General features: G+C 42.9%; 1 protein-coding gene across 1 annotated transcript in view; it reads right to left on the reverse strand.

The window, feature by feature from the left end:
- Window positions 1-795: 795 nt before the first annotated feature.
- MUSK (muscle associated receptor tyrosine kinase) overlaps window positions 796-22,326 on the reverse strand; it is a 92,397-nt gene continuing 70,866 nt past the window's right edge. The window contains exons 12-17 of the mRNA XM_084628158.1: window positions 20,101-20,189; window positions 19,073-19,232; window positions 17,968-18,151; window positions 15,726-15,917; window positions 9,263-9,411; window positions 796-6,820 (exon numbers count right to left, since the gene is read on the reverse strand). Coding sequence (XP_084484284.1) covers window positions 6,144-6,820; window positions 9,263-9,411; window positions 15,726-15,917; window positions 17,968-18,151; window positions 19,073-19,232; window positions 20,101-20,189 — 1,451 coding nt within the window. The 3' untranslated portion in view covers window positions 796-6,143. The remainder of the gene's footprint in view (window positions 6,821-9,262; window positions 9,412-15,725; window positions 15,918-17,967; window positions 18,152-19,072; window positions 19,233-20,100; window positions 20,190-22,326) is intronic.

Below are 22,326 nucleotides of genomic sequence, written 5' to 3' on the forward strand. Positions count from 1 at the left end.
AGTGAGCTCACCATCCCAGAGAGTGAATAACCCTCTTTCATTCATCCAGTGATTCTCAATTCAATGCAGTCCCACTCTTCCATGGAGTTGTTTGTTTACATAAAAGTTTCCTCGCCTAGATAAATTCATGCGTTTATCGCATCTCATTTACAGGAGTCCTGTGGGACAGCAGATAAACATACAAAGTTGCATGCATGCTCACTTACACACATTCAGTGCTTGCACGCATGCTGCAGGATAAATTTATTGGTCTATAAACAGTATTTGATTTACAACACATCAGTAAAAAGACAAATGGTTTTCAAATGTTTGTAATTTTTTTTTAATGGTTCTGGTGCGTTTTTAGTTGATTTATTCTGGCTGTCGGATGCTGATACAATGTTTGCTTACTTAATCCTACATTTTTTGGAAAGGGTTACAAAATAAGGTATTAGAAACAAAAATGTACCCTAAATTTAAAGTGCAACCTTTATTTCAGATAGTACCTATGTGAACTGGATACAGGTTTTTAGCTCCATCATTAGTGTCCTACGTTAACATTGAACTATAGTTTAATATAAATGTAATGAAAATAAACCGTGATAAACCCTCTGTTCTGACATGAAATAGATCCTGATTCAATAACTTACCCAGTATCAAAACTCCAAAGCCATGAATTTAGGAGGAGGGGGTGAATAAAAAGAGGGCCCCATGTGTTCCCCCTTCCCCCCCCCCCGATTATACCTTTCATTTTATTAAATACTACACACCAGAATTACACAAGCTGTGCCAGTGTGCAAAATTTATTGTGAAATATACATTGTTGCTTGGGATGTTATTCAGAAGCATCATTCATGAAATGCACATCAGATAATTACAGGAAGTTATAAGAACAGAACATGTATTTAGCACATTAGAAAGAATCTGATTTAGATTAACCAATCAGGTTTAGTCCATGGATATGTTTGAGGCACTTCTTGGCCAAGATTGCATCATGTTGCTGATGAAAGACCATTACAAATATGAATCCAAGCATGCAAAATGTATTTTAATCATACTTTTTTAAAAAAAAATCTATAAAAATATGAATAGGAGGATTTCTGTGTCCCTTGGACTTTCTGGTTAGTCACTTCACACTATATGTCCTCAGTGGTAAAGCTTCATATATGCTCTGAATGTTTTTGTCAAATGTGACGTGAAATCAAATCTACTTGATATTTTACTACCTTCTTCATGAACACTTAAATCCAAACAAACAGCAAAAAAAAATTCATTTTTTTTTAAACAAGAGACTACCCCCCCCCTTCAACCCACATGAAAAACAATTTGCGTTTAAGTAAATTGTTAACAGAACACTGTATACCCCTCTTGGTAGCAAACATACAGTAACAAAGCTGAAATCTCAAACAAAGGGGAAAACTGAAATAATGCAATTTCTGTACAGCAAGCTGAAAAATATACAACAGCCAGGAATCCTCAGGATAAAATTCACCCACGTGCACTGCACCAATGCTACGTCTATGCACCACTTACATCCCCAAAATAGGGAATCATTTAAATGGCCTATGTGCTGGTGGTCCTCTACACAAGGGTGAGTTCTACCCATATCGTGGGAAGTTTTGCTAGGAAAAGATCTCTTCTTTTCTTTCTCCATGCAAAAAGGGTGGAAACATTCTTTGTTGCATTTAAAAGAACAATTGCTAACTACCATAGATTTCAGGCTCACTCTTATATTGCAAAGGCTGGAATGCTGGACAAGGACAACCAAATTCTCTCTTGTTCGCACCGGTACATCCCTATTGACCTTAATGGGGCTGAAACAGTGTCACTGAGCGAAGGACTTGGTCAGGAAAGTGCAACAAAAAGGGGTATTATTCCAGTGAGAAGGCGCTTTCTCAGTTGCGGGGTGAGGAAAGATTATAGCATGTGACATTATGAGCTTTGAACTGGGCGGGCTGGAAATATCATTAAGCAGCATGGAAACAGCTGTCAGGGTTTGAGGACTTCTTATGCCAGGTGAGGGGAAAGGAGGAGGGGTGATTAGTTGAAGCCAGCACTGGAATCATAGAGAGAAATGCAGGTTCAATCTCTCAAGCTTTACATGTATTTATTTGTTTCGAGTTCAGCCGCTCTGTCAATCTAAATCCACTCTTGAGACCTTTAGGGAGGAGTTGCACCTGGGATAGAAAGAGGTGCTTGTTTCACAGAAGTATTTACTTAGAAAGGATACTGACTGTCACACAGGAAGTATATAACAGAGCCAGGGTCTGAAATTAGATTACCCAAGTCCCTGGCCAGTGCCTTCACCACAAGACTGTCCTTCCTGTTTAGAGCAGGAAGGATGGTCCAGCGGGCGGGGTGCCAGCCTGGGACTCGGCAGACCTCGGCACTAGTCCCTGCTCTGCAGCAGACATCCTGTGTAACTTGGAGCAAGTCACTTTAGTCTCTGTGGAGTCTGTGCCTCGGTTACTCTACTGTAAAATGGGATAATAGCATTTCCCTAGCCTCAAATACTATGGTAATGAAGACCATGTAAGTAGCAGAGATCGTTCTTCTACTGGAGCAGTGGTTCTTGAGATTATATCAGTGTCCCAAGCTATGTAAGCAGTTCTCGGTCAACAGGGTGGCTGAGAGACTTCTGGGCATACACACTGGTGCATTGGTAACTGCATACAATTTACATGTGCCCTCGCACTCTTCTGACATCATCCCCTAGCAGGGACTGCAGCTCCCTACTGTGGCCAGAGGAAGCAGCTTATTTCTTTTCACTGTTTCTGGTAATGGTGAGCTCCTGGGTTGGGTGAAATAAGCAGCAGTGGTTAATAAATACTAAGCCACGCTCTTGTGGCTGTATGCAAAATGTTTTGAGTGATGGTTATGTAAGAAAATATGTGACTACAGCATGAAGCAGAGCTGAAACTGCAGTTTATAAAAACCTAGCACATTGCATTGCTTTCCTTATTGCTGGCTTTATTTTCCAACCAATAAATCCCACTTTTGAGACCTGACTTCTGTGGTGACTCCTAGATGAAAGCAAACAGCTTGACTAAACACAGAAGTCACGCTGGCCCATTAATGACTACTCTAAAGCTTCCATTTTGCTGGGATGAACCATGTATCACTTTCTGATTACATATTACTATGGGATTCCAGATTCTAAGCTGGATAACTTTCCCCTCTCTCTCCTCTGGGAACCAAGAGATTAAAAACTGGTTCAGAAAATATTAAATTTTCCTCACAAAAAACATCACCTGCAGGGATCCTGAGCAGCTTTACCAGAGAAGGAACGCTAGGGCTATGTCTATGCTAGCACTTACTGTGCTATAACTTGTCGCTCAGGGGTGTGAAAAAGCCACCCCCATGAGCGACATAAATTACACTAAGCGCTGTCCACACCGGCGCTTATGCCTGTGGGAGAGCTTCTCCCGCCAACACGGCTACCGCCGCTCGGGGGGCTAGCGTAGTTCAGCTGACGGGAGAGAGCCCTCCCATTAGCTGAGGGCGGTTACGTTAGAGAGCTTATCGTGGCGCTGCTGTAAACTCTCTAGTGTAGCCCTAGCCTAGGTCAGAGATGTCTGCAGACCGGATCTGATGCAGTGTTGTCTTCCTGAGTGTGCAGACAGCCTGAAACAACAGCTGCCTTGCGCCCCAATTCATCCGTAGTCTCCCAATGACGCTCTGCATATCAGCACTATTTCCTCGCTGATCACTTTAGCACAAGAAATGTGAAAAGGGCTGGGAGTGAAGCCTACATATGGGAACTGGGATCTCCCGCAGAGAAGGAAAACAGATGGGGATGAGACAGCAAGAGGAAACCATGGCGTTGCTAAAGAAGAGGGTATTTTCTTACAGAGTGATGCTGGATGTGACAAGAAGGCTCTGAAGCAGTAATGAATGATAAGTAAGAGTTTATTTATTGCACCAAGATGTGGCAATCTAAGAAGTCGGTGGGAGCTGTGCTGTGGATTGAGGGGTGTATTTAGGCCTAAACATGCACCCCAGCCCATGTACCATAATTTAAAATTGAATTTGTCCCTCCTCAGGATGACCCTCTTGCTCTATACGTGCTTCCACTAAGGGTGAAATTCACCACTGTGCACAAGGCCTGTGAATCTGGGCTGTGATTTTTTTTTTTTCACACGTAGTCAGCATTTGCCTAACTGCTGTCACTGTGATCAATGAGAATTGCACTATTGACATCAACAGGAGCAAAATCAGGCAAAAACTGAGTGCTTGTGAAAATCCCCCCCGCCCCCTCAACAACCCTTTGTTCTTGGAGATTAGATTTGAACACCATCACTTTTGATCCAAGGCATTTAAAAACGTATGGTGAGCACCTCTAGTGTGCAAGTACAATTTTCAATCTGAGTCTAAAACTAGGAAATATCTGACTGGGAACAGGTTTAGAATCTAATCCTGACTTTTCTGCATGTAAACTCCTATTGAGGTGTATAAAAGCGTGACTCAACCTTTGAGTTATAAACTCATTCTAACACAAATTATACAACCATCCAGTATGCATTGACAAAGACTAACTCCTCAGAATAATATTTCAGCGTTACTTGTGCACATAACAAAATGGACATGTTGTGAAACTAATGAAGCAGGGCTTTAAAAAAAGTGTTCAATTCCTTTGAATTCTCAGATAAACAGAGTATTTCATAAGGTCTTACCAGGGCCCACTGGGACAAAGAGCGAATAGAAAATTTCCATCCTCCACTCCCGAGTCTAACTATTGTTCTGTTTGAGCTATCATCCAAGTTGTTTCATCATATGGTCTGCCAAGGGCAATTTGGAAATTCATTTTAAACTCTTTCCTTTGCTGAGATAGCCCAGCCTGCTAAAGTGTTCATTTTGTTCCTCAGTTCAAGTGTTCATCATTTGGCTACATTTTATGTTAGGCAAAATTTTGAAGGGCCAAATACTAAAGTCTTTATTGAGGGCTCAATTGAGCCTGTGAGGCCCAGTCCTTAGTTGGAGGCTACATAGACCCATTTTGCCCTACCTGGAGCACAAAGAGAAATTTCACCTTAGAGATGCAGCACTTCTCCTGTATGCTGGGTTGCTTTGGGAGAAGTGCTCCCATTGCAGGATCTCTTCAGGGGAGGCAGCCTACTCTCTCCTGTGTATCTGGCCTGCTCCCACACCAGTGCATAGGGGAAGGGGAGGGACCCTACCTCTTGAGGGGTTTCTTATCTGGGAGGTACAGAGCGGGGAGCAATCCCTGTGCTCCAGGAACTGCAGTGATGTTGTGCTGTGCAGGGGCAGAGATTTATACCCCTTCCTCACCCTGCCTCACACAGCCCCACACACCTATGGAGCAGCAGGCCCCATCTGGCCCTTACTTTTTATGTTCAGCTTTACTCGGGCAAACTCCCATTGACTTCAGTGGCAGCTCTCAGTGCCCATTAAGGGAGTCTACCGTCCTCTGTAGCATCCATATATTGGCCATTGCTCGCGGCAGGATGTGACAGGCTAATGGTCTGATCTTGTGTGGCAAATATCTGAGTGTGAAAGAAGGAAATTAAAGGGAAAAGAATGGGATAATTTTTTTTTAAAGGAAGTGAATATTACAAAAAATTTTAAAGGAAACAAGGATTTTAAAAAAAGGAGACTTGAAAGCAGAAAGGGAAGAGGAAAAGGGGGAAAAGCTAAACACATGAAAATGGGATAAAAAAGGAGAGAATGGGAAGGCAGGGAAATTAAGGTCAACAGAAAGTTTTGCTTTGAGGGGAGTGTTTTGTTTGTTCCTTAGAAATCCTAAACAGTAACTATTGAACTAATTTGTAGTAATAAGGACCGGACTCACTGGTTTTCGAGGGAGTCTAGGCCTTGACTCAACTGCAAATTAGTTCACTAGTTCAGAAGCTAAATCCTGTTTATAAAGACAAAATGAGAACTTGCCCCTTGATTGATGAGCAAGATGCTTCTGCTCTCAGCAAAACTGTCCTCCTCTAATGTAGCCATCACTCCCAAACGTCCACATACAGTCTCTCCCCTTTACCTTTTTGGTTTAGCAGATTAAACATACTGGGCCCGACCCTGCAGCCCTCACTCAGAAAACTCCCCTTGAGTTCAGCTTGGGTGTTGTGGCTGAGGAGTGGGCCAGCTGCACTGGGCATAGGATGGGGGTGAAATGTCATGCTGCAGTACACGCCTCAGACCTAGATAGCAGCCACTGCTCTCTCATAAATACGCTCCAGGATGCGATGGATGCTGGCAAAACTGGGCCGGTCAGAAGGCAGCTTGCTCCAGCAAAGGCGCATAAGGTTGTAGAGCTCCAAAGGGCAGTCGTCGGGGCAAGAAAGGACGTTGCCATCTCTTACATAGTAAATCACCTCCTCGTGAGCCATCCCATAATAGGGTTGCATGCCATAGGAGAAAATCTCCCACAGGACCACACCGTAGGCCCACACGTCGGACTCGGTGGTGTAGCGGTTGTAGAATATGGATTCGGGGGGCATCCAGCGAATGGGAATGGCATCATTCTCATTGGCTTTGTAATAGTCTGCTGAATAGATATTCCTCGAGAGGCCAAAGTCTGCAATTTTTACCACTCTATTCTCGCCCACCAAACAATTCCTGGTGGCCAAATCCCGATGCACAAACTTGCGCTCTGAGAGGTACGCCATGCCCGCTGCCACCTGCTTGGCAATGCCGAGCTGATCAGTGCAGCACAGGGCAAGGGGATTGGGATTGGAGAGCCTGATCCTGGCATCAAGGTTACTGTGGCTCAGGCCGCAGAGGTTGTGTGGTGAGCGGGTGCGCAGGTACTCATTGAGATCCCCGTAAGCCATGTATTCGAACAGCAGGCACATGGGTTTCCCAACAGCACACACCCCTGAAAGCAAGAAAATACACCAAGTCAATCTTGTCCCTTTTTTTTGTATAAGGAAGATTTTTAAAAAGCACAGATATAAATTAAGCCCTCAAATCCCCCTGACTTTCTTTGTGCCTTTATTAATCTTCTAATGTTGAACTCCAAGGGGAGGGAAAAAATGTAATGTTCTTGGCTGATTTACTCTGATTCCCCAAAATAAAAAAAATTGGATGCCTTCATTTGATTACGAACCAAATCTTGGTCACATTCATGTTAACAAGGAGTTTTGCCATGGACCCCATCATGCTATAGGTACAGTACAAAGGCAAAACAGACAGTCCCTCCCCCTAAGAACTTACAACCAATATAGTGGAACTCTCATGAACCAAGCTTCTGTGTGCCTTGTGAAAATTCTAATCTTTCCTTGACATTTCTTTATAAACAACTCTATTTTTGCCCAACTCAGGTATGCCTAACAAACTTCTACCGTTTCACCAAATATCTTATGATGTCTATCCTGGAATAAAAGCAAGTCCCCCATGTTAAGACAAATATCTGTGAACCATTTAACATCTTAATTTTGTGTTTTTCCCTTGGGAGTTAGAAACGATTCTTTCAAAGAAATTCATAACCAGCTGAATGAAATGGAGACAAGTACCCAGTACATTTTGATCATATATCTTTTGTATCTTAAAGAAAAAAGCATTGTGATTATGAGACGAGCTAAGTGTCAGATGCAAGAAATGATCAGCAAATATTCACTTTCAAATTCAAAGGAATTATTTAAGGAGGGCCGGGTTTCCTAAACAGCTATTATTCTCAACTGGAACTACTGGATGCTGGGCACTTTTGAAGATCTGGCTCCAGAGTCTTTATTCTGTGTGTATTGGTTTTTTTTTTTTCCCCCAACTTTCAATGAATGAAGGAATTATTCAATTAATAGATTTCCAAATTATTCAGTTTTACCAAATAAATAACAATATTAAACCAATTTTAGAGCTGGCCAAAAAGACACGAACATTACCAGTATTCCACTGCTTGCCAGCTACTGAAAACCAGTGCAACCGGCATTAAAATCATACACACTTTGCTTTCTTATAACTGCCATTCAGCACAGTCAATGATATGGCTTATTGTGAAATAAGAAATTCTTGCCAATGACCTAACACTTGTCTCTCGGAGAAAGAACAGACATTTCCCAACGTGATAACATCTGGTTCTAGCAAGAACAAGCAATGTGAAAGGTTTATAGGTCAAATAGTGTTCATTTCCTCACACCCTTGCAATATAAAACCAGTTAATTCCTGTATCTTTGGCCTTTCCAAATTTATCCAATGTGTTAACAATAAACAAAAAGTTGATTCTAGTTTAGGGCACTTCCTGTTCCTCTTTTCTGTGGCTGAAGTACATACGCCAGGTCAGCTTTCATGAAACCAGATTGCCGACAGAATTGATATGACAAAGGCCAAATCTACCTCCAGGGAGTTTACAGAAGAACCATCTGATGGCATTGGTTAATGACCTCTACCACTGCTGAAAGATGACGTTTACAGGGCCAAAATTCTTGTGGTCAGATTTCTTGATGGAAGAATGACACGAGGGGGGCCCCCATTAGCCCACCATGGAGGTGGTGCCCTCTAAGAAGCCCAATAAACTTTTATCAAGCTATTTTCAGACAGTCTGCCAAGGGGAAGGAGGAGAGAGAGAGAGACTATTCTTGTTTCTATTTTTAAAGACTCAATGAGGTACTCAGATGGCTCCCATCACTGTATTGCCTGAATAACAGACAATCTGTGTGCTCAAAATTTGCACCCACCGTTTTGTGCCCACAAAATGAATAACAATTCTGAGTTACTGCATCTCTAGCCAGTTCATTTGTACGTACAGCCAAGTGGAGGTGTAAGCAATAAGATTTTCACCCACATCTTTCAACTGCAAGCTAGGAAAACATGTATGAACTGACCTGTAGTCTCCCTGAGTTTCACCCTGAGTGAATTGACTCTGGTTTCAGTCCAGTTCTTATTGCAAAAATCACCATAATTTGGAACTAACTGGTGTCTGTGTTAAGAGTCTTAGCAAAGAGAGAGAGACTGATGTAAGTGGTGCAGGAACCCCAGTGCAGGATTTGGATCTTATTTACATGGCCATATATGAAAACTAGTCTGCCTCCATGTAACAAAAATGGCATTAGTGCTAAATATTCAAACGTGTGCCAATAGAGAATGCAAAAAACATGCAGTGGCATGTACAAACACCCCTTTTCCCACCCCCACCCCCCAATAACTAGGGCCTTACCAAAAGCAAATTTCAGTTGCCCATTCCTTAATTTGCAATTTCCACATAACTGCAAATCCTGTGTATGCAACCTTAGGTGTTACATTTTTGAAAATTTAGACCCAAAATGACGACAAATGGATTGCTGGAAAGATCATACCCCAAGAGCTTAGCATTTTGTTTTTGTACCTAACAGTTTGACGATATTTGGGTTATCGAATTCTGCCATGAGAGCCGCCTCCCTCTGGAAATCAGCCTGCATGTCTGCCGAAGCTTCTTCCTTTAGCATTTTCACTGCCACCATTGTGAATGGCTCAGAGGGAAGCAATCCAGGAGCCCTAGGAGAGAGAGAATTTCTAAATAGGATTAGAGGTATTGCATGCGCACACACAATGTTAGCCCCATTTCGTGTCAGAAACCACAGACCAAACAAAGCAGGGATTGGGGGAGGACTCTCAAAGCAGTGACCTGCAACTGGAATTATTTTGCAGCCTTGCTGGGCAATCTCCGGAGAGGGCAAGGACTGAAGGAGAATGAAAATCAAACCCACCTCACCTTTTAGAGGTGACTCCTCCTTGGCAGGAGTGTAAGACACATGGTCAGTGTGTGGGAAAGGTAGCACCATTGCTGCCCTTGTTGTGTCTGTTCTGTGGGTGTCTGAGGACTCTAAACCCCCTTTAGTCAGTCCTGCATATTTTGCCAGCTCTACCTTTTGAATATTTTTGAGAGGACAGTAGCATCTGCTGAGCTTTGCTGGCTTACATGCCTGCCCAGGAGCAACTGCTGTAACATGCTATAAATTGAAGATTTCTACAGCTTAGAATCATAGAACTGAAAGGGACCTTGAGAGGTCATCTAGTTCAGTCCCCTGTATTCAAGGCAGGACGAAGTATTATCTAGACCACCCCTGACAGGTGTTTGTCTAACCTGCTCTTAAAAATCCCCAATGATGGAGATTCCACAACCTCCCTAGGCAATTTATTCCAGTGCTTAACTACTCTGACAGTTAGGAAGTTTTTCCTAATGTCCACCCTAAACTGCCCTTGCTGCAATTTAAGCCCATTGCTTCTTGTCCTATCCTCAGATGTTAAGAACAATTTTTCTCCCTCCTCCTTGTAACAACCTTTTATGTACTTGAAAATTGTTATGTCCCCCCTCTGTCTTCTCTTTTCCAGACTAAACAAACCCAATTTTTTTCAATCTTCCCTCATAGGTCATGTTTTCTAGATGTTTAATCATTTTGTTGCTCTTCTCTGGACTTTCTCCAATTTGTTCACATCCTTCTTGAAATGTGGCACCCAGAACTGGACACAATACTCCAGTTGAGGCCTAATCAGCGCAGAGTAGAGCGGAAGAATTACTTCTCATGTCTTGCTTACAACACTCCTGCGAATACACCCCAGGCTGAGGTTTGCTTGGGAGGCTGCATGGCCTAGTAGATGGGCTCCATTCCCAGTTCTGTCACTGACCTGCTTTGGTACTTAAGGAAAATCGCTGTCTTGTCAGCTTAGTAAAGCTACAATAATATTGTTACATAGCCCTTCTCATCTTCAGATCTCAAAGTACTTTACAAAGAAGACCAGTATCATTAACCCCATTTCACAGATAGGGGAAACTGAGGCATGTGGCAGTGATGTATCTTGCCTGGCAGAACCTGGGACCCCTGTCTCTTGAGTCCCAGTCCAGTGCCCAATCCACAAGGCTACATTGAAGCCTTTTTCTGAGTCGAGCCTCTAGCCACCACTGTGATATAAATAATAATCATGAATATTTTTCTTATCCTTGGGGCACTCTTCCCTTAACATTTTTAATTATAGATGCTGGGTCCTGAGCTTGCCAAAGACTTAGGGATGTCAATTCCCAAAGCACAGTAACTTTCCACTCTTTAAACACTGGTCAAACCTATGGGAATGGTGTAAGTTTTATTACTTGAGGTAATTCCTACCCATGGAGAGATATGGAAGCCATGCCCTCAGCATTATGTTCCTGGATGTAGCCACCTAATGCCTATAAAAGGAAGCATCCATTTGTGAATTCAGTTACTACACCTGACCCGCTGATCCACCATTGCTTAAGTGTCAGGTTATTTTACTGTTCGGTAGCCATGAGAGGTTCTAGTTTCCGAAGCAAACTTCCAGTTTCCTTTTCACCTATTGCAGACTGATGGCATTGCAACAGATGCACTTGGCTACAGTAAATGTCACATCATTGTCAAATGTCAGAGAATGGGAAAACACCCATCTAAAAAGAAATCTCCCAAGGCAAGCCAGTATTACAGCTGAAAAGTTTGTCTGTCTCCACAATTGCCTTCTTTAGAGCTAAATGCCATTTGTGCCTTCTGGTGAGTATCAGAACTTCCACTATGCTATTGGGGACAATACTCTTTTCACATACCAGTCAGTGGCATATGTTTCAGTGCTTGAGAAAAGGAGGGTATGATCTCTAGTTATTGATAGATAATGCGAGTGTAAGAAAGATAAGGGGGCTCACCTCTTCTGATTAGCATCCAGGGTTCATTACACCTGATCAAAAGCCTAGAAGGGTTTATACGGAACAGAAATAAGACAACACAGGTTTCACATGGTATTCTTTTGAGTGAGAAATTCACTCCTGTGCAGAGGCTGGCAATAGCCTAGGTACCTCTTAAATCCTGAAAGTGTAAATTAAGTGGGATTTAAGCAGTGCATGAGGTTTGCACAAGGGTGAATTTCACGCTGAGCAAGTTCTTAGCAGACAAGTATCTGTTGCAAAAATCACCATGATTTGGAACGAAGTGGTATCTTTAACCGTTTTAGCAGAGAGGTATAGAGACAGAACCCTTTTAATCCACAAAGTGCTCTTTCCAGGGCAGTATTCGAAAACAACTCATTTTGATGTTAAACAGGAGTTCAGTTTCCAGGGCTGAAAACTGGGGGCCTCCTAACCAATAGGTTATTTCCTCCTGGGACCAGGTTGCATCAACTGATGTTTTTGCTAGCACATGTCTCTCCAGTGCTTGGATTAAACGTTATGCTGCCAGTGCACGATGGTGTATGGGATGGAGGAAGCTGTCTATGCCTTCTGCCCACTATGCATCGGAGCAGCACAGGATAGGATATGGTTCTTAGCTGCAGAATTTGGCTCATAGCTGACAACCAGCACAAAGGACTGACCAGTAGTGCAAACAGAGTTACCCACACAGACGGACCCAGGAGCTATGTCTGCCCTTATGGTAGAAAGGTCTTTTGTGCCTGAAGTGCAGTTGTTGACCACGGTCTTAATCCCAGAGTGTTTTAGGCAATCTGTTAGATATGCCGGGCCATGGCCGCCAAGCTCAAACTGAAGAAGGCAGCTGCATGCTGATGGATGTAGAATCATGTGGTTTGAGAGCTATAAAAGGAATACCAGCAATGCATAAGATAATGCTCTTTTCTTAGGAGGTCTTGAGGTGGCCCTAGCTTTGCTTGAGCTGGCTACTGATCTTGTTCTTAAGACAGATGTGACGGTAACTTGTTACATCCTCAATTCCCACTGCAGGAGACCGTTCTTAATACAAATGGCAGCCTTTCAGAGGGAGCCAGTAAATAACAGCCAGTCACTTCCTGTCCTGACATGCTGCTTCACCCAAGAATAAGTAAACAGTGAATCAGAATTTTAAGGAAGCCAACTGGCAAAGAGATTATTGGCACTGTGTGTAGAATTATGTTTACAGGGATGAAATATTATACAAGGAGAAATAAGAGGCTTACTAAATTTACTCTGAGGCATCCATTAACATATATAGGGCAGTGAATTTAATTTCCTTTCTGAGAACAGGAAAAGCTTATTTCTCATGTGGTAGCTTGAGCGTTCCATCCAGGTGTGGGTCTGACAGTACTGGAAGCTAACAGAACCATTATTTTTTATCCACCAACTCTGCGCAGCAGTGCCAACTGCGAACCTTTGCCCAGGAAATGCTCGGCTTCTGAGGCATTCTTGATGAAGCTGCCAGGTGAGAGGGTAACGCCAACAATAGGGAGGAAACCCATTCAGAAATCAGGATGGCTGGAGCTTCTCCATCAAGCCAAGTCATTCCCAAAGCACAGGGTCTTTCTATTTTCTGTTCATAAACCTCATGCTCTTTTTTGGTTCTCGTTAAATATCGCTTAAAAACTTTCTGTTAAAAGGAATTGCAAAATGCAGTGAAAATTACATGTGGGAATCTGGAGGGATGAGGATTATTCAGAGGAAACTCACCGTGGATAGAATTCACCCAAGTCAATAGGGCCTATGTAAAGATCTATATACCATTTAAGGCTCACTTAACCCACAGCTTAAGTAGGGTTTGAATTGCCTTGTATAGGTGCCATTCTGTTCAGGTCAACTTCACCACTGGGCAGAGGGATAGCCTATACCCTCAAAATAGAGCTCAAGTGGTCTTAAGTGGGGCATAGTCCTTGTGTTGCCTGTCTGCATAGATGTGAATTTTACCCAGTATGAAATAAAATGATGGGCTATATTCACCAGTGTATCCCAGATGCTTGGTTTAGCTAGGCAAATACACTGGGTGTAGGGCTGCTTTGCCTCATCAGAATGGCACGTGGCATCCGGCGCACAGTTATGAATCTGGTCCCATGTGCTTTGTTATTGCTTCAAGCTCAACTCCTCTAGTTTAGCCAACAAAGCTAATCGTCAGTCATAAGCTAAGCATCTGTGATTTTGCTGTGTGCCCTTTAAACTGTTATTTTTAACACTGTCTGTATAAATAAATGTGCACTTCCTCCACATCCCTTCAGGGGGACAAAAAAATGCCTCGCATCCATTAGAAGTATTTCCTCGCTCTAACAAATTTAACCTACTACATAATTCATTTCCTAATAAAGTTGTTAATGGTATAACTGACCATGCCAGGGCAGAGCATTACCACACTATTAACTTTTAAATATCTACTCTTGCAACCACAACTTGCAAGAGGAGTCCTTTGACTTAGCCATCAATGAGACTAGTCCCACAAGTCAGGTTTGTGGGTGCATGTCCACGCTGAGGAGCATGTACATTGTTTGTTCATTTCGTTTCTCTCACACAATTCCACATATAACCTCATTAACCAGTCATGTTCCATCCTGCAGAGGTGTCCCAAGTAACAAGCACATCCCTGAAACTAACCGTGAAAAGAGGAAAGGGAGCCAAAATAAATACACACTGCAGCCTTTCCACTTCCTTTCAGCAATTCTGGGGTAGGACTTTCAAAACTTCTCATCACTGGCCTAATCTTACCCCACTGACGGCAATGGGGGTGTTACCACAAACTCCAGAGCAGCCAACGGAGGTGGAGCAAATTCGGAGTTCTTTTGAAATTCCCGCCTGTAAATTGTTGAAAACATTTAGAGAAACCAATACTGGAAAACACTTCAGAGTAATTAATATCCATGAGAACTAGCACTAGGATACTATTTCTATCGTTTTGTCTTCCCTGCTTCACTCGTAACTTACATGAGCCTTTACCTCACTGCTCATGATTTATGGTCTTTCACCTGCAAAGTAGTGACTGCCCTCTCCTCCCATGGAAGTCAACAAACAGGATTGGTTCTTAATTCCTTGAATTCAGAACAGTGCCAGGAGTAAGGCCCTGCAGCTGCACCTGCTCAATGTTCCTGACACCCTGATGAGCCAGCTAGAATGCCTGACGGACCGTCCTGCCCGACTGGCTGAGGAAGCCAGCAGGCCAGTTCTTAAACCCAGCAGCAGCAGTAGCTTGCTGGCTGCTCAAAGCACATGCTCAGGGACTCTCTGCCTCCCTCTGCTTGTGTCTCACCAAGCCCAGCTCCTGCTCTCCTCTTCCATGGCTTCAGTCCAGATCCTACCCTGCACCCAGCCTTGTTCCTGCCTCAGAACCAGCCCTGCTCCTGCTTTCCCTGATTCCTGGTAACCCATTTCTGAGCCTCGGCTCTGATTCCTGACTCTAGTTCTGTCTAGATCCTTGTCTCTGGCATTCAGACTCTGATTCTGGTTCTGACCCTCAGCTCTGATTCCTGATTCTGACTCTGTCTTGGGCATGTGGACTCTGACCACTAGGCCTGACTCCTGCTCTGAGTCTCTATGACCTGGTCTCCTGGCAAATAAGAAAAACTGTCAATTTCAGGAATAAGGACCCGCTAAGCAAGTAAGGGTATTTTTGCAGCAGGATTGGGGCCTAACTGCAAATACAGTACGGGGGGTAACCACCAGCAAATGTTAGGGTGTTTTTTTTTTGTTGCTGGCTACCATGTACCAACATCTTAAACAAACATGAAATCCTGGGAAAATTTGAAAATTTCACAATGGACTAGTCACAGGAAAAACCAGCAAAATTCTTACTGTCCTGAATGCATCATAAACTTAGCTGCCACATTCAGCTGGATTAACAGGAATAAGTGAGATACTCTGTCTAATATATAGAAGATGACTATGGACATTTGTGACCATGTTTTACCAAATAACAATTGAAAGTGGGAAACAGGAGTAAATTAGCCTAGTTTTTATCATTTAGTTTTGTCATACTTTCACACACACATTTCATTCTGGTTAGAACAATTAATTTCTCCATGACAGTTGGAATAAACGAACAAATATTTTCCTGCTACCAGAACTCTAGCCAGATGTTAATATCTTCCACGTATCAGTATTAAGGAGCACTTGCTAGCAGGACACTTACCTTGCTTGAAAGACCCTTCCAAACGCTCCTTCTCCGATATCTCTCACGTATTCAATATTGTTTCTTGGATATTCCAGGCTGAGTAATTTAGGATTCAGGAGAAGGGGTATGCGCTGATACATGGGGTTAGGATGAAGTCTGTCCAGTAGGAGCTCCGATGGAAGAGTGGTCAGCGTTGGTGCTTGTGACTCCCTGAAATGATAGATAAGGAAATGATCAGTGGGTTAGAGCATGCCCTGAATACATGTTCTGCCTCTTTGCTCCCACCATGCCAACATCCTCATTTTCAGCCCTGTATGCTCTTGTGGAACTACATGTAGGAAATGTCTTGGATGGGTGAGTGTGGTGCCCCTTAACACGGGGATATGTGCCTTCCAAGTGTACAATGTATCTGCCTGGGCATTTTGCTACCTCCCCCCTTCTTACCAGTTGTGCACTACCATGTGTCTCATGACATTGTATTGTTTGTTTCTGGGACATTTCCAGTTTGCCTGTTATTTCTAGGGATCTAGGCTAAGTATGTAGGTCTGCCAGGTCGGGGGCCAATCCAGCAGGCCACTGGGTACAGTAGTCGTCCTTCCATGAGCAGTTGCAACAGAACTATCCATGTGAGCCAGGATTGCTCATGTGATTAAGAGTTTGCAGGGCCTCAGTCAGTAATCTGGGGCAACAATATATAGAGAAAGGAGATCTAACACGAGAACCTACAGCAAAAAGGAATGATACCCTGGAAATATTATTCTCACCCCTCAGCAGAGCACTCTGCAAAGTTACACTTTTCAAAAACCAGCATCCCTTCACTTTTTGACAATTGAAGGAATCTAGTGGCTGGAAAAATTCTCTTCTGGCCTGTTCCACAAACTGTTCAGGCTGTTAACCATAAACAGTAGGGTTGGGGCTAAGGAATTTTGCTTTAAGGGCATGAGGGTTTTGAGGAGGGAGAAAACCCATATTATTTTCAACCACATTCATGTCCAGATAACTTCTTATATATTGACTAAAGTCTCACCATTAAGAGTTTGTAGTGTAATGCTTGGAAACAGAAGAAATTTCATTAAGAGTCTCCTTTTTGTTTTGTTTTTTATTGGAAGTGGGTGGGGCTGGAGTTGCTCCTTTTTAATTCTCTTTGACCACTCAATTCTTAACAATGTCTAAATATCTGCTGAATACTTCACATCTAATCTCCCCAAGGAGGAGAGTTTCCTACATCTAGATTGTCTAGTAATGGCCTACCATAGTATGTCCTTACATTCTAAGCTAAACTTGAACTCATTCTCAAATCTGTTAATTGCCTGAGAAACCAGAACAATTGTTTGCTATTCAGAATGAAAGCAATTGACCTGCTTAATTGCGCACACACACGTTTCCAGATGTCTTTGTCAAATGATTCCTCAGGTTACATGAGGTCCTATGTAGTTATGAACTTTGCTGATGTTCATGTGACTTTTAGTCTTAGTCGTACGGTATATAAGTCACCAGTACCTTGGTTTAGTGTGATGAGAATTCAAAATGAAACATTGCTAACCTCAACTGGAAGTGTGAGGGAAAGCTGAAGCACTAGACAAGCACCAACGTTTTGTCCTGATTTCTAGGTCTCATGGAAGAACATGAGAATTTTTGGCCTGCATTATTTGTTGTTAATGTATGATTAGTGCCCAGAGGGTCCAGTTAGGATTGGAGCCCCAGGGTGCTAAATACTGAACAGACATATAAAGAGACATCCCTGTCCCAAAGAGTTTCCAATCTAATATTTCCCATTGCCCTATCGGCCTTAAGAGTTGAAACAGACATTGAAAGAAAAATGACAGGGTTCAGAGTAACAGCCGTGTTAGTCTGTATTCGCAAAAAGAAAAGGAGTACTTGTGGACCCTTAGAGACTAACCAATTTATTTGAGCATAAGCTTTCGTGAGCTACAGCATCCGATGAAGTGAGCTGTAGCTCACGAAAGCTTATGCTCAAATAAATTGGTTAGTTTCTAAGGTGCCACAAGTACTCCTTTTCTTTTTGAAAGAAAAATACAAGCTGTCAGCCAAGAAGAAATGATCCAAGATGAATTTAATCTTTTCTGCCCATATAATGGGGAAACCTGTGATCCATTTTGACCTCCCTGTGATCCATTTAAGTTCCCTCCTTAAATTTGAATTCAGTGAGTACTGGAATGTCCATTCCAAGCCCCATGTCAAAGCTGTATTTGCTGGAACAAATCCGACATGGCTTTATTTATAGATCTCTAGGTCATACCTCTTTTTGTTTTTCCATTGTTTTCGCCTTCGGCAGCAAACAAGAGCAATGATAATGAGAATCACTATCAATGCAAAGCTGGAGATGATGGAAATGATGACAGTCATTGAGTATGTAGGGGAGAAAGAAGAAGGGAGATTGGGAGTCTCTGCACTTGGCTTTTTCGTTCCTGGTGATATGGATACTGCAATGAAAACAAAAATGATTCCATCCCTCTTAAATTCTACAGAACTTTTTGTTAAAGGATACTTCTGACATCACCCAGTTGTCATGGTAATTATTGTGATGTCTACAAATTCCACAGTCTGACTCCCGCAGCAGGATCATACAGGAGAAGGTCGTTTGGAAGGAAGAAACCCCCTTTTTATGCCAATAACTTTGGTAAGAATCAAAGTAATAAAAGCGACTGAAAAAAATCTGATAGGTACAAATGTATTTAAACTTTTTAGTTTAATTTATCTCTTTCAAAAAGCATCATGAATATAAATCATTGCTAGCATAGCTCTGAAAGAGCTAAACCCAATCTGTTGGTTTGTACGTGTAATGGCCAAGACTAAAAGGAAAGCTAAATCAGGCTGTTCCCCTTCATTCCTTTTCAAGTGCAGCGATCGTGACATAGCTTTGGCTCACTAGAGCCTTAGAATGTTTCTGCTCTCTGCTTAGTGGAAGTGGAAATAGTGAAAAGGGCCTTTGCTGAGGCATAGTTTGAATAGTGCAGTATTTCCGTAATGGTCATTTAAAACCCCTGACATCTTGTGGATAAGCAAAGTGTGTGCCTGGGCACTAAACTGGGGAGGCAGAAACTCTAAAATTCGTATCCTGGCTCTGGCCTGGATTTCCCAGGGCCTTGGGCAAGAAGTCACTTAGCTTCTTTTCTACCTTCATCTCCCCTTCTCTTTTTATGAGCACGTGCTAGTTTGTAAAGCACTCTGAACGTTAAGGCCAAATCCTGTTCCCACTGAATTCCAAAGACACTGGTACGACTGTCAGAACTGTCATGGTGACTATTAGGATATGACGGTCCTGAACAGTTTTGTGGATCAATATTTAATGCTGTTCTAAAACTAACAGCTACTGGGCGAAGTAGTTAGCTGCTGTCCCTTACCCTCTCCACAGAGAGGCACACTGCAGTATTCCCAGTTTACAGAATGGTCCTTTGTGTAACACCAGGGACGTTCATTTTCCCCTCCTGGATTACGGCAAGAATTCTCTGCATTTGACAGCTCTGGGAAAACCTGAGGCGTCCTTCTGTGCAAATGGGGTACCTGGTGGGAAGGAATAAGTTAGCGTTAGTGTTTCTAGAGCGCACTTCTTCCTGATGTTTTTAGAAACAGCTGATGGCTGCAAGTCTGCAACAGCTTGCCAAGAAACATATGACATCTGCATCTTGTGAGGGGGGGCAGTCATGAGGGTGAAATGCTAACATACCTGACCTTTTAACCACACTTTCCCTGGCTTTCTGTCTCTGAGGCCCTGATCCGCCAAGGTATTTAGGCACTTAGCTCCTGTTGATTTCAATGAGAATTAAGGGCCTAAATAGGGCCTGAGTAATTTGCTGGCCATCTCGGTATCGTTTTCAATAGGTGGGATTTTATTCCAGTTACTTATACATATTACAAGAAAACACAATCGCTTAAATAGATGGCTCCTGTGTCGTGTGTCTGTTGTGCTTCTGGGGGATTCCTGTACTAAGCCTGAGGTGCCAGCCAGGGAATGATTGCCCCAGTGTAGGCAGATCTTTCAGCAACGTGCAGCTAGCTTTGTGGCTTCTGTGCCACCATCCTCCCTTTCTTCATGCTGACAGAGGGACCGAGGAAGATCTACCCAGTTAATCTGCAGCTGCCATAACACCCCTTTGGGGTCATTGGCCTTTGGCACTATTTAAACCAGTTTTCAGGTTGCTCTAACACAGGGGAGATGCCTAGCACACGGCTGGCTCCTCAGATGCCATCTTTGCCCCCACTCCCCTCTGGACTTGTACACCCAAGATAGTGTACTTAGGCTGGGATTTTCGGGGGATTTTCAAGAGCAGCGGCCCAACTTCCACCGAGTTTCTGTTCGACTCCTTTGGATATCCCAGCATTAGACTATAAATCCAACCCCGACTGTAGATCTGAATAAACTGATGCTCACCTGTTCACTCCACTTCTGGCAAGGAATGCCTGAGGTTGTGACATTGACAGAACCCTGGTAGAACCTGCCATTGCCTTTGTAGCAAGTTGCTGTGGGGAAAGGCCATTTAAACAAGTAAACTGAGAGAGTGGACTGCAGCACAGTGAATCAAAAATGTGTAAACTATTTAATAAAATAGGAGTAAATGACCACAGTTGCAGATTAGAAGCAAAAAAACACCCTTGAGAACATTAAGGTGTCCAGACAGCTAGTCTGCCATCAAGAGACTATCTAGACTTCTGTTCACACCATTGAATAGATTTTGAACTCCGCTACACAAAGGTAAAGATGGTGTAACTCCAAAGGACCTAGTGGAGTTATTCCAGGTTTACACCATTGTAATGTGGGTTCAGATTCCAATCTAGCCATTCTGCCCATCATCCATCCATCCAATTCACTCCTGTTACAGAAAATGCAGCACAGAACCCCTCTGAACAACCTGCGAGTATCTTTCTGCTTTTTTCATATGCAGATATAGTAAGTAAAGCTGCACGGAATATAAAATTAGTTATTCCTTGTTTCCTGTAAAATTGAGAATAAAAAGAGGGACAGCTCTTAGAACTGTACAATTAAAAACCATCCTATTCATCAAAAGGTTTGCCAATCTGATTGGAAGGAGTTGGTTCTAAGGAATGAAGGGGGAAGATTTTCCAAACTACATAAGGAATTAAGGCACACAAGCCCCCCTAATAGTAAGTGAGACTATTTTGAATTCCAGGGCCAGATCATGCCAATCGGAGGCCCTAACACAGGACCCCCATGGATCAGCCTCACACCCACTTAGATTGGCAGTGACCTAGGGCAGTCTTCTCCCCTCAGGACTAGCAACAGAAGTCCCCACTAGCCCCTGGAGAGGCAGGGTAGCAGCAGAGTGTCCATTGGCTTCAGAGGGGAGAATCAGGCTCTGTGACTGTGTCCCTCTTCTCCAACAGTGTGGTGCTTGTCTTATGAGAGTAAGCTTTTTAGGGCATAGTGTGTGTGCATAGTGCCTAGACCCTGTGGGTGGTACCTGCACACACTGATACTAAGAATAATAAAGAATGAATACAGTTTAGATAGATCCAAAGCTTATTCACGCTGGAGTTAATCTGAGCAAGAAATCTTGTGAGAATAGGCTTAAGTGCAAGATTTCTTAAACTAGCTGCTTCTGGGAGGGCTGGAAGTGCCACAAGAATCACCTCTCACACTATTTCAGTACCATTTCTTCCATTCCTGGCCAGACATCAGAAGTGCCAAGAAGAGACAACGTTAAGAAACAGGGTGAAAAGTTACACTAATGGTTTTGAACTTCAAGAAAGATTTGTTTGGGGTTCAGTTTGAGTTTGAGGCAAAAGGTTTGGCCTCTTATTTTGTCTGAACAGATTTTACCCATTCCTCGTCTGTAGGGTAAATGTAGTTCATGCAGACCTAGGTTGCAGATGTAAATATTTAGGGTGGACATCTATAGAACAAGTTCAAAAGGACCAATGGAAGTAGGGCTACTAGAGTAAATCAAACACATTATGGATGATCATGTATCCCTTAATCTGTTGCATTCCACACCTCCATTACTACAATAGTTTCTTTTCTATAGTACCTGAACACCTCATACAGGGCTCCCTGCATTACACACTTGGCAGAGGAAAGAAAACACACACCAGACCCGACAAGGACCATGTCCTGGCAGCACAGAATGAATATTTTAGGAGTTTCCCTTTCAAAGGCAAGGTGAATAATATCTGAAACTTGTTTAATGATTGATCTGGTGCCACTAAAGCATTAGCCTGTTTCTTGACAAAAATAAAAGCCTTGCACAGTGACCCGTGCCCTCCGATTTGGTACTTTCACCACGTGTCTGAAATAAACATCCATATAATGTCTGAGAGACACTTTCTAGTGACCTTTTTGGAGTCAGAAACAACTACCAAAAAAGTAGCCCCTGCTTTCTGTCTAAGGGCGATGAGAAACTGGGAAACAAAGATGCCACTCGCATGGCAGTCTTCCCATAGGAAGGAGCAAGGAGTAACAGAGATTCTATATTTGGGATTTAGTTAATAGTAGCTCTGTTGATTATGCATGAGTTGGAATACAATCCAGCTCACTTTCCCATAGCTGTATGGATTGGCAATAGTATTGTAATAATAAAGCACTAAAATCGTACTTTTGTGCCTAAAACCAGAAAATATGACTAAATGGACATTGCGGGGG

Source organism: Lepidochelys olivacea (assembly GCF_965140295.1).
Source record: "Lepidochelys olivacea isolate rLepOli2 genome assembly, chromosome: 5".
In the NCBI taxonomy this organism is placed as follows: Eukaryota; Metazoa; Chordata; order Testudines; family Cheloniidae; genus Lepidochelys; species Lepidochelys olivacea.